Source organism: Phyllostomus discolor, chromosome 4 (genome assembly GCF_004126475.2).
Source record: "Phyllostomus discolor isolate MPI-MPIP mPhyDis1 chromosome 4, mPhyDis1.pri.v3, whole genome shotgun sequence".
NCBI classification, from domain to species: domain Eukaryota; kingdom Metazoa; phylum Chordata; class Mammalia; order Chiroptera; family Phyllostomidae; genus Phyllostomus; species Phyllostomus discolor.
This window is the reverse complement of record NC_040906.2, coordinates 48655323-48674195: the sequence shown is the minus strand read 5'-3', so window position 1 is coordinate 48674195 and position 18873 is coordinate 48655323. Positions and strand designations below refer to the sequence as shown.

Here is an 18873-nt window from a genome sequence, read left to right as displayed (position 1 = left end):
GAGAAGCCAAAGATCTGTATTTTCATGTGAAAATATTCTGTTAAAATTTACCAGCAAATGCAAAATTGTAAAAGACCAAAAGATCTGGCCTGGAGGCTCAGTTGGTTGGAACCTTGACCTGTACACCAAAAGGTTGCAGGTTCAATTCCCAGTCAGGGCACATACCCAGGTTGAGGGTTCCATCCCTGGTCGGGTCACATGCTGGGTAGGGGGTGGGGAGAAGCAACTAATCGATATTTCTTTCTTTCCCCCTTCCCGTACTATTCTAGTCATGCAGATAAAAACTAACAATAAAACTCCACAGTGGATATTTACCCACAAAAATTAAGACATAAGACATATCCCACAAATACACAAGAATGTTTACAGCAGATTAACTCACAATGTATACGCAGCAGAAACAACCCAAATGTATGACAATGCATGAATGGATAAACTATAACATATTTATACAATGAAATAATATTCAGTAATGAATGAAATGAAATGCAGAACAATGTAAGCATCAAAAGCATTATGCTGAATACAGTAAGACAGACATACTGTATAAATCCATATATTTTTATTTGTATACTTTTTGCATTTCATTTATTTTTTCATTGTTGTTCAATTACAGTTGTCCTAATTTCTCCTTGTTGCTCTCCCCTATCCCTCCCATCCCCTGCTCCCTCAGTCAATACCCACCCTGATGTCCATTACCATGGGTCCTTTATACATGTTTCTTGACTAGGCCCTGTTATCCCTCTCCCCCCTCCCTTTTGGTCACTGTCAGTCTGTTCCTTATTTCCATGTCTCTGGTTCTATTTTGCTCGTTTGTTTTGTTCATTAAGTTCTACTTATAGGTGAGATCATATGGTATTTGTCTCTAGCTGCCTGGCTTACTTCACTTAGCATAATACTCTCCAGTTCTATCCATGCTGTTGTGAAAGGTAGGAGCCCCTTCTTTCTTTCTCCTGAGTAGTATTCCATTGTATAAATAGACCAGAGCTTTTTTTATCCACTCATTTACTGATGGGCACTTAGGCTGTTTCCAGCACTTGGCTATTGTAACTATTGCTGCTATGCACATAGGGATGCCCAGGTTCTTTTGAATTGGTATTTCAGGATTCTTAGGTATAATCCCAGCAGTGTGATCACTGGATCAAAAGGCAGGTCCATCTTTCTTTTTCTTTCTTTTTTTTTTTTTTTAAGGAAATTCCATATGGTTTTCCATAGTGGCTGAACCAGTCTGCATTTCCACCAACAGTGCACTAGGGTTTCCTTTTCCCCACATCCTTGACAGCACTTGTTTGTTGATTTGTTAATGATAGCCATTCTGACCAGTACGAAGTGGTATCTTGCTGTAGTTTTAATTTGCATCCCTCTGATGGCTAGTGATGTTGAGCATTCTTTCATATGTCTATGTGCCCTCTGTACATCTTCCTTGGAGAAGTGTCTGTTCAGGTCCTTTGCCCATTTTTTAATTGGACTGACTTCCTGGTGTGGAGTCATATGAGTTCTTTATACATTCTGGAGACCAAACCCTTGTCCAAGGTATCACTGGCAAATAGGTTTTCTCATACAGTTGGTTGATTCCCTTTTCATTTTGCTGATGTTTTCTTCAGGCATGCATAAGTTTTTTTTAATTTGATAGAGTCCCATTTGTTTATTCTTTCCTTTATATCCCTGGCCCTAAGAGATATGTCAGTGAAGATATTGCTGTATGGGACAGCTGACATTTTACTGCCTCTATTTTCCTCTAGGACTTTTATGGTGTCATGGCTTTAAGCTTTTTATCCATCTTCAGTTTATTCTGGTGTATGGTGTAAGCTGGTGATCAAGTTTCATTTTTTTGCAAGTACCTGTGCAGATCTCCCAGCACCATTTATTGAAGAGGCTATTTTTACTCCATTTTATGCTTCTGTCCCTTTTGTCAAATATTAATTGCCTATAGAGATGGGTTTATTTCTGGGCTCTCTGTTCTGTTCTATTGATCCATGTGTCTGTTCTTTTGCCAGTACCAGACTGTTTTGATTACAGTGGCCTTGTAATATAATTTGAAGTCAGGTATTGTGATCCCTTCTACTTTGTTCTTCTTTCTCAAAATTGCTGCAGCTATTCAGGGTCATTTATAGTTCCGTATAAATTACTGAAACGTTTTTTTCTATATCTGTGAAATATGTCATTGGTATTTTGATGGGGATCACAATGAATCTATAGATTGCTTTGGGTAGTACGGACATTTTAATGATGTTAATTCTTCCAATCTATGAACACATTTGTGTCTTAATTTCTTTCTTCAGTGTTCTGGAGTTTTTTGAGTGCAAGTCTTTTACCTCCTTGGTTAAGTTTATTCCTAGGTGCTTTATTTTTCTTGTTGTTATAGTAAATGGAATCTTTTTCCTAGTTTCTGTTTCTGATATCTCATTGCTGGTATACAAAAATGCCTTTGATTTCTGAATATTGACTTTGTATCCCACTGTTTTGCTAAATTCATTTATTAGGGTGAGTAGTTTTTTGGTGGGGCCTATAAGAAAACCCCATAGGGTTTTCTATGTATACTACCAAGTCATCTGCAAACAATGACAGTTTTATTTCCTCCTTTCCAATTTGGATGCCTTTTATTTTTTTCTTGTGTGATCACTGTGGCTAGAACTTCCAATACTATGCTGAAAAGAAGTGATAAAAGTGGTGAAAGTAGACACCCTTATCTTGTTCCTGATCTTAGGGAGAAAGCTTTTAGTTTTTGCCTGCTGAGTATGATTTTGGTTATAGGTTTCTCCTATATGGCCTTTATTAGGTTGAGGTATGCTCCCTCTACTCCCACTGAAATAACCCGTGGTTCAAAGAAGAACTCATGAAGGAAATTAGAAAATGAATGATAATGAATATATACCATAAAAATTTGTGCAGAGAAAAATATAGCTTTAAATGCCTATATTAAAAATGTAAAAAGATTTAAATCAATGAGCTCCACTTTAGGAAGCTAATAAAAGATAAGCAAATTGAGTAGACAAGAGAGAATATTAAAGATAGCAATAGCAATCAATAATAGTACAAATATACTACTAAGGAAAATAAAGGCAAGCTACAAACTGAGAGGAGATATTTGTAAGGTTATATATAACAAAAATTTGAATCTAGTTTATATTCATATAAACTAAGAATTCATAGAACGAATTCATACAACATAATAACAGAATACAAGTAACCCAATTTAAAAACAGGCAAAAGATAACACAAAAAAGCCTAGTGAAATTGGAAATGCAAATAAAAACTATGAGATACTGCTATATACTCCTAGAATTTCTACAAGGAAAATGATAAAAACCAAATGTTGGCATAAATGTGGGAAAAACTGGGATTCTCATGCACTGCTTATTGGAATGTAAATCTTTGGCAAAATATCTGGCAGTTTCTCATTAAGTTAAATGTATACCTACTCTCTGACTCAGCAATTCTACTATTTGGTAGATAGACTAAATGAAAATATATGTCTACAGAGAGTTATATAAAAATGTGCATAGTAGTTTGATTCATAGTAGCTAAGCACTAAAAGCCATTCAGGTGTCCATCCACAGGAGAATGGATAAAGAAATTGTGGTATATTCTATACATACAATGGAATACTACTTAGCAATATAAAGCAGCAAAGTAGGATACATTCAACAACATGGATAAATCTAACAGATACAGACTGAACTGGACACAGAGTATATACTGATTCTAATTATATGAAGTTGTAGAACAAATTACTGCTGACAAATAGAAGTTAGGGAACTGATGGGAAAGGAAATAAACTTTCTGGGTAGATATTAATGTTCTATACCATAATGAGGGTGTGAAGTACATGGATGCACTTATCAAAACTGTACATTTAAAATCGGTTCATTTCAATGTATGTAAATTTTACCTTAAAAATAATTGAGTCCCAGTAGGGAGTAATCTGAGGTATAGACAAAATAAGAATGGTAGTTATATTGATAGTAATTGAAGCTGGGTGATGGGTATGTGTGGGTTCATTCTATTATCCTGTTTACTTTGTATGTGTTTAAAATTTTGCATAATGCAAAGTTAAAATTTAATAACCTAATTTCTGAGTCTTTTTATTTAATTAAAAAAGAACAAACTTATTTATTATACCAATTATAAAAGGCAATCATTTAACTATAACTATTTCACATTAGCAAACTTCTAATAAGAAATTTATTTGGATTATTAAATTTAAGTGGAGCAATCTGTAACTCCCTCTGCTATTTTGGGGCCTTCAAGCAATGATTGTTTTCCATATATAAACTTGTGAACATTATAGCTTTGGTATTTTTTAATATACAAGCATACAAAACACTTCTATTATTATTAATTTAATTTCCTGGTAACAGAGAAAATTATTTAGGGAAGTGCTCAATTTAATAGTTTCTACAAATATGGCCTAATCTTGTAAGCCCAGAGTATTTCTTTGAATTGAATTTGTTCTTTTTGAATTAATTTGTAAGAAAAAAAAAGCCCACTGAGTAGGTAAAATATTTTTTGATACAGTGTACAATAATATCATCTCCTTATTCACATTTCTACTCCTAGTTCTCCCTAACTGAATTTTCCATTAGTACGTTATGTTTAAAGTAAAACGTATAAAAAGCATTTCCAGGGAAGCTCTTTGGCTATCAAGTGAACATCCATCTTAGTATTTCAGAAGTTTTGACCTAAAAGTACTGTCATGTGAAAAATTTCCCTCTCAGGTTTTCAAGTTCTCTCACTACAATCAATAACCAGTTAATTTTTACATCCCTCAGCCACCTATTATTCATTCAGATGATATGTAAGTTTTATTGTTAAGAGAAGTCATCACATGCCAATTTCAGATTGATTATTTGCACTAATGGAGGACAGCAACAAAAAATTTAAAGACGTGCAACATATAATGATTTTATGTGTACAAATCTGTATCATTAATGTAGTGCCTAGCATTGAAGTAGAGCAAATAATAGGCACCTAATAACTATTTATCTATTGATTTCCTAGTAATACATTCATTAATTGCTGTTAAGAAGAAACTGCCCCAAAGTATGTGAGGCTGTAGAGGGACAATTACAATGATATAAACAAGATGATGATGATGTACAGAAGAGGCACTGTATTGTACAGCATTTCGGGAAACCAGCTTAGCCGCTGGCTGCCATGCAAGTTGGTTGTGGAGGGAGAGAAAAGAACTTCCATTCCCATTCTGGAATTCCATGAGGATCACGGCATAACGCAAAGGACCCTGGCTGGCATTCAACCCCCAAAGGTGAGTGGGATATTCTATTTCCTTTTTTTGGCATATGGGCCCAGTAAGGTCTCTTCCCAAAGCTGTGATGGAAATCCATACTCCCTATGTACAAGCTCAGCAGAAAGACAACGCTGTGCTGCCTCTCACCCTACAAACCACAGAGAGCTTCTCCTCCAAGGGAGTTAGTTTACCATGGTCCTGAGGCTTAGGGTCAGGGTATTTGGCGGCTAATAAAATAGACCACACACTGAGTTATTAGCTTAGTGATGTTGCTGAGCACACATAATTGCAGAATGATCTCAAAAATATTCTTGGGGACAATATATGAAAAAGCATCATGAATTAGCATGCATTGAAGGCCTTCTCAGGTCATACCACCCTTTGCTTCAAAGGTTCCCAACTCAAGTGAGAAAAGGAAACAGTGTTCTCTACCCACAGCCAAGATTTGAAATTCCAGCTTTATTATCCTTCAGGGATTATCACAAGGCCTCTTACTGGATTCATTTACATGTGATATACAGTAGGGTTTACCATCATTTTAAATAAAGACACTAGATGAAATTTCAGACATATGAAGGGGAGAGAGAATTTAAAAAACAAGCAGCAGTTATATGTCTTCTAGCAAGAAAATTAGCAGATTCATAGGATTTGGAGCTAAGAAAAACCCCAGAAATCTAACTTTAATACCTCTATTTTACAGATGAGAAAAATGAGTCTCAGAAAAATAAAAATGGATTGGTTAAAGGTAATGAATAGCAGTCATGATTAAAATTACAACATGTTTCCTCACTCCTAATCTATATATAGTTCATTCCTTACACAAAACCAGTTTCTCAGGGTCTGAAATACACCTCAAAAATATGATTTTCCTTTAAATTACTAATTTGTATGTTATTTCAGAATATTGTTGATATTGTTCTACAAATGTGTATCACTGTTTAAAACTACTTACCAGCACTGACTTCAGATGATTACATCTAGTTTCAGCTGTAATATTCCTAGCCTCCACCAGGAGGACAGTTTGTTTAAAAAGCCACAGCCAAAAACCAGATAAGAATTAGAAATTTATTACACATTCGTCCATTTATTTTAAAGCACCACTAACTAGTCACCACGCTAGTGGAAGCTCTCCTTTTCCAATTTTTCTAGTTCTTCTAATAGTGTAATATAGTCCATAATTTTGTAAGATGTGATCTAAATTGTGCATCTGAGTGGGCTTTAATGAAACAAACAAACAAACAAAAAACTATTTCAAAACAGGCTCAAGAAATGGACAGTACAAGTAAAATCTTATTTACCATTTTTGCTTCTGACTGTACTGGTTGAGGAGATGAAGGACCTGGAATCCCCGGAACACTAGGCACCATGGTGACGGGTCGAACGAGCTATGCAAAAGATATTAAACAATAACTGCTAGAGGATACATTCAAAATGAGGTTTGTACTTTATTATCACAATTGCTGCTATAATTTGAGACTTCAAATCAGGAAACTGTTTCTGTCCCAAACCCTTATCAATCTTATACCCTGATTTATCCTTCAAAAGTTGTCAATTTCTAAGACACCTGCTTCCCTAATCTTCAATTTTCACAATTTTTAAAAATGGTTTCTTCTTACAGAAACTCACAGTATTCAAAGTGACTGATGCACAGCTTCTCACATTATCTGTCACACTTCCATTCTGAGTATGTAAGAAAATGTTAAGTCTTGTGACAACTAGGCATAAAAAATAATTTCATCCATGAATTACGCTTTTCTAAAATATGTTAGATTTCTAAAAAATATAAAAATTGTTTGCTATATTACCATACTGCATAATGACAAAAAAAGCCCTGATTACCTCTAATAATTTCTCTAACAACCTGAAACAGATTTTTCCATTTTGTTTTTTGCTTTTTTTAAACCTAGTATCAATACCGAGTGATAAGCTATTGTGTAATAAAGTATGTCTTTTTCATTTCAGTTTCTTTCATCACCGTTACATTTCAGAGTATACCCATAAACCTCAAATACAGGGCACAAATGTTTCTTTTTCAAGAATATCCTCAGAAAAGAGGAAGTCGTCACCTTTTATTTAGTCCTTATAAAGTTTCTCAAATAATTCATCTTAAACAGCACAGTTCTGTTTAAAGGTCACATGATCTTGAAATTATTTCAATCAATGCTAATTCTGGGTATTTAGAAAGGTCACTTGGAAGAGTTAATAAAAATAAGTATTTAACATTAACTTTAATACTATTCTTGGTATAATCTTACCAAAAGTGCTGGATGTTACTATAAGCAGGCTTTTCAAAATGATTTTTAAAAGCGATACAATAGCCCTGGCTGGTGTGGCTCAGTTGGGTGCCTTCCCCACATGCCAGTAGATTCCCAGTCGGGGCACACACCAGGGTTACAGGTCTAACTCTGGCTGGGGGCATGGCAGAGGCAACCAATCAATGCTTCTCTTGAAAATGCATGTTTATCTCCCTCTCTTTTCTCCCTCTCACCCTCTTCCTAAAAACAAATAAATAACATATTTTTAATTTTTAAAAAAGCTACACAATTAATGATTATAATGTACTACAGAGAAATATCTATCTAAAGTAAAAGAAGAAACTATCTTTTTATTTTATGAATTAGTATTAGGGCTTGGGGTAAGACTTCCAGAAAGGGAGTAACAGATTCAAAAAGTAGTATATTGAAATTCCTTAAGTAAAAATGAAAATAATGTATCTTAGAAAAGTATGCCAGATGTCTTAAAAGGTGGTTCTAATGATGACTTTAATGTTGAAGACACATTTTGAGAATTTGAATAAAATTGTTTTATGAAATGTGAGGACAGGAAAAAAGCATTATTTCTAACATTATTCCAAATAATGTGTTTTAAATATTCACCAAACTATTAAATATAATTAGATATTTAACTATTACCTATGTCTTTTAACGTTTATATAATTAACATGCCCCTCAAACAACTTTTAAAAAAAATTCTCATTAGGAAAGTGGGGGACTAACTATTGTTTTAGATTGATTAAGATGCTCATAGGCTTGAACAGCAAAATAATTCTATAAACCCAGCTTGAGCATAAAATTCCGAGTGTTTTTATAAACAATTTCTACACTATTTGAAATACCATGGAGTTATCTGACAAGTGTTCTAGCATAAATATCCCCTTAAAGAATAAAATTCTGTGTTACTATTTGAATTCTACAAATCCAAGCAAATGGAAATGGGCTGACTAGGAATAACATTCTTCATTCTAAGTTTTGCTACAATAAAAAATTTAAATAGTCTAAATCTTGAACTCACTGGGACTGCAGCTGGAACATGCACATTAGAACTTGTGATTGATGCAGGAATAGCAACAGGCATAGTTTGTCCATTGGGAAGATGTAACAGAAGAGGAAATGGACCTGGTACAGGACTAATAAAAACAAAGGAAGGGAAATTAAAGAAAAGAAATTTGTACCAATCATCTCTATTACTCCTATTACTGTAGCATTTAAAAATAAATTTTCTAACCAATGAAAAGCAAATCACAAAATTTAATCACTTTTAATTGTATCTTAAATGCATAATATATGTGGCAGTATGAATAAAAACAAAACAAAACAAAAAAACAGGAAAAAACCAGAAATAGTTATGGATTTATTTAGGACACTCTCCAATATATTAATGAGAAAAATTCTTATTAGAAAGCTCTGAAGAGCTACCAGTCTAAAAGAAATACCATCTAAGTTTTAGATATTTATTTTCTAATTTTATATATATCAGGTCTGTCTGGAAAAAGTCCAGCCATTGTTAATATAACTAGAATGGTTTATGTGACATCAATGTTAACCTGGCAGCCAAAGAGCATGGACTGGAATGTGTATGCGTGAACAATGACGACTTCACTGTACTAGTCAGTGGGGGCAGTAGACGCTGCTGAGTGAGCATGTGTACTGTGTGGATGAGGCAATCAAAATGAGTTAAGTAGAGCAATGAATCTGCACCAAATTTTGCATTAAGCTACTTGGATAATACAGAAGCTGCAGCTATGGACAACTGGTGATTGGCAGCTTCACCATGATAATGCACCTACTCATGTGTCATGTCTCATGGAGAGATTTTTTGTGAAATATCAGCCCAGATATTTCAGCCCACTCAGCCCCTTTACAGCCCAGATCTGGTGCCCTGCAACTTTTGGCTTTGCCCAAAACTAAAATCACCTTTGAAAGGAAAGAGATTTCAGACTGTCAATGAGGTCCAATAAAATGTGACAGGGCAGCTGATGGTGATTGGGAGAACTGTGTGAGGTCCCAAGGTGCCTACTTTGAAGGGGACTGAGGCATCATTGTCCTAGGTACAATGTTTCTTGTACCTTCTTCGATGTCTTTATTTTTCATACATATTACACAGCTGGATAGTTTCTGGACAGACCCTGCACACGCAGGCGCGCGCGCGCGCGCGCACACACACACACACACACACACCCCCCTTGTATATTTAAAGAAGACTACCCAAGTACTTTTTCCCAAAACCAAAGCATGCAGAATACAATCCTTACCACCTCTCTCTCCTCTCATATACACACCCCTGATTTTAATGATGTCACAATTTTAAAGATAATGTGACAACAAAACTTAAAAATTCAAATAGGTCAGATTGGCCTAAATCACTTACACAATTGGCCTGTTGGAGGATGGTGCCTGGGTGATTACAGTACTTGAAGTTGGTGAAGGTACTGCCTGCTGAATAATTACACTTGAGTCAGAACTTGTAAGCAGCACATTGGGAACCTGTAATGATGGTGGACGAACAATAGCTGATGTTGGCTGTGCAGTTTGTGCCAATGGTACTTCCTATTTAATGATAGAGAAACAGTAGAATTGAAAAATGCAAGTCAATTCATGGACCTTAATGAATAGAATATAACACACTTCGAAAGCATCCACAGGATAGTACTTAGTATTCCCCAAAGTAAATTAATGTGTAAAGTTAATTAAAAGAAAATTTTAGAGGCAGCTCTAAAGTTTCAAATGCTATGTTCATATCTTAATTTAAAAACATCTGAGTGGTTTTTTCAGTACAACTTGTTTTCCCATCAATCCAGAAATAAGTTATTAGGCTCAGCAACTTGTCTATGATACCATAAGAATTTTAGTAAGAAATAAAAATACAAGCCATTCTCATGGAATCATAGAACTTAAAATCCAGAAGGGACTGCTTAGTTCTGCTGCATCATTATATGATAAACACGAGGAAAGAGGTGTAGGGGGAGGTCATGTTATAGCTGATACAAATTCAGTAATACAAATACTTAAAAAAAATTTTTTAAGGTGCCCTGGCTGTTGTGGCTCAGTTGGTTGGAGCACTGTCTTGTAAACCAAAAGGCTGCAAGTTCAGTCCAAGGTTAGGCACATACAAGAGGCAACCAATCAATGTTTCTCTCTAACATCAATGTTTCCTTCCCTCTCTCTTTCTCCCTCCCTTCCTGTAACTCTAAAGTTAGTAAGCACGTCCTTTGGCGAGGACAAAAAAGAAAAATTAAAGCAATGCAAATGTTGCTTTAGGTAGGTACCCTTCCATTATCAATAATTTCTCAGTATCAAGAGGACAAAAAATAGTGATATCTTAAATATAAAATACATAATTATAGAATTATAAAAATAGTTAATGGCATGAGAACTTTCCAAATTAAAGAAAAACATAGAATTTATGACTTGGGCAGGACCTTATAGATGGTCTTTTCCCCGGTTTTACACATTAGGATACAGATTAAGGGCCTTATCCAGAACTCCTTAACTAGTCAGTATAAAATTGGGTCTACTGTGTACTTTGAATTGGCTTTTATGCTGCCACTTATTACCAAAATCTTATTAAGCTACACAGAAAGATAAACTATTACTACTGCAGCTTCATCTACTCCACAATCTGGGACTGTATAACATGCTCTCAAGAACTAGTGATAAAGGACAGACAATAAACAAATAAAACAAAATTACAGATTGAAATTTGCTATACAGTAGAAATACAACATAATAGATAATGAAAAACTGAAGGAAGGTTGGAGTTGGTTACTTTAGATAGTATAATGAAGATAGACTTTGAAAAAAAAATAGTATTTGAACTGATACTGAAAGGATAAGGAGAACATTCTAGGGAGAAGGAATCAATACTATGAGTAATGATGTCTTTGAGCCAAGAAAGAACTTGCAATGTTTGATAAATACACCAGAGAGTGGCACGAGATGAGGTTAGATGGGTAGACAAACCCAGATCAGTAAAGACTTATGGAAGAAGTGTGAGTTATCGTAAATGCAATGAAAAACCAAAGGATTTCAAGCAGGGAAGTGACAATTTATTATGGTGGCTTGCACTAAAGTGGTGACATTGAAGATGGGAGAGGATAAATTGATGTATTCAGGAGGTAGGTCTGGTAAGATCTACTATTGGTTTCAGTGTGAAGGAAAAGAAGAAATTAAGGGTTCTTGGCTTGAGCAATTAGATGGATTGAAAGAAAATATACTGAGATAGGAAAAACTGTGGAAAGAATCAAGGGCTCTGATTGAGACATGGGAATTTTAAGATGAGAGACGAGGTGGTTCAAAGTTACCAGGCCATTCAAGATCTAGGAATGAGGCCCTAAACCACCTACTAAAGGCCTTGTACTAAGATAGTATCATCATTATTTTAGTTGCTGCTACCCAAGATCCATTGCTAAGGATGAGTAATGCTGTTAACCCTTTAAGCACCTAAATAACCTTTGTTCAATTTCTCACTGTAAACATTCTTAATTAAGCTGTCACTGTATAAAAGTTAAGAATAGCAAAGCCCCCCAAAATTAAATTTCTGAATTTATACATCCTTTTAAAAATAAGCTTTATCTAAAATGACTATTCTCCCTTATAAATATTGTGTGTAATAAAGAGCTAATTATCTATAAAGATAGAATTTTCTTTCCCTGAAATTTCTATGAGGAGTCAAAGGCTTTCACATATAAAACTGTTACAACCTGACACTAACTTATGTACAATTTATTACCTTAACATTTATGTAGGTCAAATATTAATCTTCATTTAGGGTACTAATTTTTCCACTTAGTTTGTGTTTTTACCATAAAGACCAATGTCTAACCTTTTCATCACTGGTGGTAGACTCTGGGTGAGGTAAAGGGCTATCTTGGTGAGTTGTCTCCACAACAGATGGCTCCTCAATTTTGCTTCTTATGATAGGTGTTGCAAGAGGGGATAAATCTAGAGGCATCTAAGATAAAAGTAAACATTAAAAACAAGTTAGAAGTTAAAAAACAGCCAATTAATTTATCTGAAATAAGAAAGAAGGAGTATAAACTATAATTGTTTTTCTGTCAGAAGTACTCGTTAATACCATGGTTAACAACATACTTTTTTAATGTCGTCTTCTGAGGCTTTCTTGAATTCATTCTCAAATGGACTTGCCAATTCATTAAACAAACCCACTTCTTCACAGTTTTTCAAGAATCTTGTTGGTGTTGGGGTCTGATCTGAAATAAATGTCAAGCAGCAATCACATAGATTTAAATATCATAAAGAACCCTAAAATATATGTAGTCAATTAACAAATTAGCAGGACTGGTTCAGTCAGCTGTTAATTCTCTCTTTGGAAAGTCCTCTTCCTTTAAAGCAAACAAAATTTGGTTAAGTACCTGTTGCAGTTCAAGATATTTCATCCAGTTTATGAACCATGAAAGAAGTCCTTCTTATTCCTTAGTCCATACCTTCTGAGTACAGTAACATAAACATCCTCTACTCAGAGAACAATTATTGTCATTATTCAACACAGTAAGTTTTTAATAATTTACATTAAAATTATGTTTAAAATACATGCAATCTGGGGAAAACTAAGACAAGAGCATGTATGTTCACTCAAATGTGGCCCTTCCACTAGTGCTGATAATCTATTATGGAAGCATGCTTAAATAAAACAATCTTTAGCAGGTAAATCAAATACACAAGATAAAAAAGGTTTAAAATTAGGCCCCTAAAACAAAATCCCTGATTACTACTTACTGAAGCTAACTTTCTATTTTAATGCATTTTTCAAGCTTGTATGAGGAGCTAGCTATGTAAGAGTTCCATATCTATGGAATGTTCTAGCTTAATTTTTGAGCAGCAGAGGAGTAAGTCAACTTTACATTCTCCAAACTTGAAATATTTTCACTGTATCTGAATATTACTCATGCTACGTGCATTAATACATGTACTGAATGCATATATGTACATGTGTTGGTTATAGACCAAATGACTGTTAAGGTCCATGTGTATAAAAATAGTAAACTTACAAATTTTGCCTGTTAAAAGTCTTATTATTTTCAAGGCTATTCATGTTGATCAGAGTTGGCAGCACATTCAAATTTTGTATTTTAGGGCATCAATTTTATAGGTTATATAATGAATCTAGCTTAAACCAAATAAATGTATAAGGATGATTTTCATTTAAGGTAAAATACTCATAAAATCTTTTGTAAAATATATTTGTTAATTATTGTCCCCAAAATGGGCATTACTTACTGATTTGCTTTTGCTTCCACACATATACTAATACCATATTATATCAGAGGACTAATATGTTTACTACACATGTAGTTTAGCACTAAAATGACTACTTGTCACACATTACACATAAAGTAGGCCTATCTCAGATACTATTAGTATTAACAGAATTACTAGAGACTCTATTGTGTTATCCTTTTTCCTATTAGTCTGCAAGTTACATATCACCTACCCACCAAAAGATTTCCAATATTGTACTACACAAGGGCCCATCATACATTTATCAGCTTAGGTCTATCGTGACTGACTTAGTAAACTGAACATAACTGAGTCTTCTGTTCACACTTAAAGGATTTACCTATCTAGGGTCAACAAAAGGCTCCTTCTTAATGTGTGTTAAAGGGAGAGAAAAGTCTTAAAAATAAAACACATATGCATAAATCACTTTTATCAGTGATTACTGGAAAGGTCAGGCTTGATAAAGTCAACACAGGCACAATTGTTTAAACATGCAGATGGCTTATGACTGATGCTCATCAAATATATACTACACACATCATGCATTCTATATATATAGTAATGCTAAACTACTCATCTTGACATATATTAGTAAAAAATGAGGTTAAGTGCTGTGTTTGAATGTGTTCTATTTTCTACTGTATTACATGCAAACAGGAAAGTAATTCTAGAAAGCAATCTCAAACACTTTTGAATTAAAAAGTTACAAAGAGAGACAGTGCCCTAAGGCAGTCAGTTTCAGAGAAGCAAAGACTTCCATGCCTGGGAGAGTGACTGTTCCAGGTTATTGTTATACCGCTTATTTGACTGTTTTCAGTTCTGGCTCATATCTGAGGCACAACACTGTAAAGAAATGCACACCTTACTCTGTTCTGTTTCCTTTTACTTAATGGAACTGAAGATAGGTTGAGCATTCCCCTAAATTTTTCATAAATAAATACTTTTGATAAATCACCAACTTTTTGTTATATCCAATTTTTTCATTACAAAAATTTTGATGCTGAAAGTACTGGAAGAACGATGTGATATTTGCCTTACTATCTCTAAAGATTGCATATGAAAATTTGATCTCTACATTTGGGTAATTTTTTTAAAATATTAATCATTCTCAGTATTCAGGTATAAATACAGACTTACAAAGAGTATAACAACCTAAGCTTTATAAGAGAAAAGAATTTAGTGTTATTTTGAATACTTATGTAAATCTGTGGTTATGACACTAAAAGTCTGAAGTTTATATAAAAATACTAAATTTCATATAGATTTTTCTTACCACAATAATTATAAAATATGTAAAATTCATTGAAATTAAACATATTGTGTGTGTACATATAAATAGGTATGTGCTTATATATGTTCAAATAACAAAAGAGGGGCAACTAACAGCATGGAGGACAAGAGACAAATTTGTAAGTTGGGTTTCTCTCTTCACATATTGTGAAAGATTGTATCTGCTTAGGTGATCTTGTATGTTCATGGAATCAACATACAAAAACACTGACTGAATTTAGGAGAGCACTTTACTAACACAGATGTTTAGTACAAAAGACATAGAAACAAAATCCTAGTGAAAAAATTGGATAAGTGCTCTTTCTCCAACAGGAGGAGCGTGATCATTTTCTATCTTCACACAGCACCACAGGCCAGGTGTGAACAGCTAAAAGAAACAATGACCAAACATCACATTAGTTCAATTATCTATTAAATGTAAACTTTGGAGATGGCATAAATGCTCCCAGGTTTCTAATTAACTTCCATAAAATTGACATTGAAATCTACATTTCAAAACCATACAAAAAAGTGAAATGAATGGTCAAGAAGGAAACATGGAGATGTAATGGGTAAAATACATGTTGCCAACATTTACTGTAAATGAAGTCATTGGAATATCACCAGACTATATTATTTACATAGAATACACAAAAATTGTGCACATTCCAGGTGAAATATGTATATAAGCTATTAATAAAAGCATATACTAACCAGCCACAATGACACTGTCATTACGTGCTGGACCAAATTTCAGTGTCATCTCATGTTTATGTTTATGGACAGCCAAATGATCCTCGTTGGTAAAACGCTGTGGCAAAAAGTTTTAAAATATAGTTAAGATTTTCAATTTGATCAAATAGGTAAAATAAGGAAATTCATTTCCACAACATGTAAAACCACCATTAACAATGAAATAGCAGTTTGTTAACTATAAGAGAATCTACTGTTAGTATAGATAAACATACTAGATTTCAAATTATCACAGAGAAACCTATTACCCAAGAATAACCAATGCTGATATATTACTAGGACACATAGCTCCTTTGAGAAACAAAACCCGAGGCAAAGAAACTTTATATAAATTTTATTGGACACTAAAAACAGACCTCTATAATTTTTGCCATGTCATAGTAGAAATATATGCTCCGTAGTGTAAAGACTTTTGAAAGAAGTACTGTATTTACATAGACTTCTAGTTACTTACCACTTTTAAAATGAGAATTTTTTAATATTACTCCTGGATGAATTAAGAAGTAAATCAGGTTCTTTATGTTACCAATATGTAAAAAGAATGCCTCTGTCATAATCAGTAAAGAAACAGTAGCCAATGCAATAATTTAAAAATAAAATTTTAACTTAAAATATTGATTTTTTCATTTTTTTTCTACCACAGTTCTTACATTAAAAATGAAACAAAATTATCTTTAAAGCTACATTTAACTTGGATAGGTCCTGCATGCAAAAGGTAATATTTGTGCTTACAATATAATAAATGCATAATTTTAATATCTCTTGAATGTCTGGATACCAATGTTTATGAAGATACCCTTTACTAAGCAACATTTATAACTGCAAATTATGAGCACTTACTCTCTGTTATTTCAGAGCAATAATTGTAAAATACCAAATTAAGAGATCTAAACTCACTCTCTAGACAACATCCTTATAAATAAGGATGTTAAAATTACACATACTTGACCTTAGTTCCCCCAAACCATCATAATGGATTCCTTCCTTGTGGTCCAGTCCCTACTTCCTCCTACCCAATTTACTGTTTCCTTTCATGGAACCAGTAACAGTAGCTGTAGGGTAAACAGTATTAAAACAGTATAAAAGAATGAAACTTTTTTTTCCATTATGCTTTTTATTCTAAAATTTTCTAATTCTAAAAGTATGATACTAAGTACCCACATTATCCTTACAAGCCAACCAGATCTTCAATCTGTAGAAGTCAATCCCTCTCATTTATACCCATTATGCTCTGTACAATGCCTTGGTTACAGTACCTATTAATATTGTATTAACAATTTTGTACATCTGTCCTTTTAAGTAGGCTGAGCTCCTATTGTTTGAGGTCCTCCAAAGTTAACATATAATAAGTAGTCAATAAAAACTCAAAGAATGAGCTCCTTTACAATAAAACAGTGTATCACCATCCATTTTTGCTCTATTCTTACATATCGGTCTGTGCCATTTTTATTTTCTTATGTTTCATTGATCCCTAAAACAATGGAAGAATATAATTTGCAGAAAACGTATAATGTTAATAAAATTCAGAAATTTAAGTGTCAAGCAAAATTTGATACATGTGTACATGTGTATGAGGTACTTATTCTAAAAATGATCATTGCTAACCTATAAAAATATGATTAAAAAAACAAAAAGACCCAATAAAACAGTTGAACCTTTAAGCCCAGCCTAAAGAAGAAACAAAAAACCCACCAAAACTAGAGACTGTTCAGTAATGTGAATTAAGCTTTCATTTAATTTGGCCATATTTTGCTATCATGGTACACGCTGTTGCCACTAAGTCTGTAGGTTACTGTATACACTAATGGAAAAATGTCTATTATTATGAGACACTCTGTCAGAATCTTCCATGGTCCAATTGAAGTGAGTGTTTAGATGCAACAGTATCTCTATCGCTTGGCTTACTCATCCACTCACTCTTCAAACATTTACTAAGCACCAACTAAAGGCACTGAAACCATAACCCAGTTCTTCCCCACTCAAGTGCTATTTTTCTACGCTTTATCATTATAAAAATCCTTCCCAAATTTACAGAAATAAGTAGTCATTCTTTGACAGACTGCTGAGTAACAAAGCTCTTGGAGAATGCACATATCTATAGAGTTTATTACTGGCATTATTTCACTGCTTTTAACCTTTGCATTACAGTTGTAAATGAATATGTCTTACATTCTACGTTAAATGAATCTTAAAGCACAATTCATTTTATGTTACAAATAACCTAACAATGTGGCTTCTCCACAGAGAATCATTAAACATTTGTGAGTGAATGTATTTGGCAGAGGTCCTAGATTTTACAATGGCAAAGTCAGCATAATTAATAGATGAGGACTTGGAAAATTATCTCCCAGGGATTTTATGCTACTAGTATCTTCTGCTTGGATTGACTTGACCACAAATATTCAAATCAAAGAGCAACAACATGAAGAATAAATAACATTATGTTTTGTACAAAACATGTGAAAATGGCAGCAAGATTGATCCTAGGTGAAAAGGAGTAGCTAAAAAGACCCTAAAAAACATTTAGGATCATACTAATATTAAAATGGGAAATGCAAGAAATATGCAAGATCTCCAGATCAAATTGATCTAAATGCTATTAATAAAGGAAATATTGATGGTATTAAAGGAAACTGGTGATGTAATTTATATACATGGATAAAATACACTGAAATTGGCACTTGATACAGGTGAGTTTAACCTTGATTGTCATGTTAAGAAAATTTACTTGCCTTTAACAAGAAAGTTAAAGACAGTGGCAAAAGGCAACCTTGTCAAAAGGCTGTCATCAAGAAAAGATATGTACTGGAGTGGGCAAATGTAGGCTTACAGTTTTGAGTATGTGAAAGTTTATTCTTGTATTATTTATTAATTATTGTACTATTTGCATTATAACTGCAAGCCTAGTTTTGCAAAATCTATTTGAATTGCTGTCCCAGCCAAATTAAAAAGTGTATTCTAAAAATAAGTTTTGAAGAAAATCATAGTGATACTGCTAAGTAAGAACATATTGAGAGCACAAATCCAATGTGAAATGTGCCAAGTATTGTGTTAACAAGACTTCAAGCGTATAGCTGAATAAACAAT

General features: G+C 33.7%; 1 protein-coding gene across 5 annotated transcripts in view; it reads right to left on the bottom strand.

The window, feature by feature from the left end:
- Positions 1–18873, bottom strand: part of ATF2 (activating transcription factor 2) — a 79244-nt gene that overhangs the window by 30569 nt on the left and 29802 nt on the right. For 4 of the 5 annotated variants that reach the window (XM_028511055.2, XM_028511052.2, XM_036023268.1 and 1 more), the window contains exons 5-10: positions 15748–15844; positions 12619–12737; positions 12350–12478; positions 9896–10074; positions 8540–8654; positions 6547–6633 (exon numbers count right to left, since the gene is read on the bottom strand). In XM_028511055.2, coding sequence (XP_028366856.1) covers positions 6547–6633; positions 8540–8654; positions 9896–10074; positions 12350–12478; positions 12619–12737; positions 15748–15844 — 726 coding nt within the window. The remainder of the gene's footprint in view (positions 1–6546; positions 6634–8539; positions 8655–9895; positions 10075–12349; positions 12479–12618; positions 12738–15747; positions 15845–18873) is intronic. The other variant, XM_036023267.1, reaches the window with a different exon arrangement.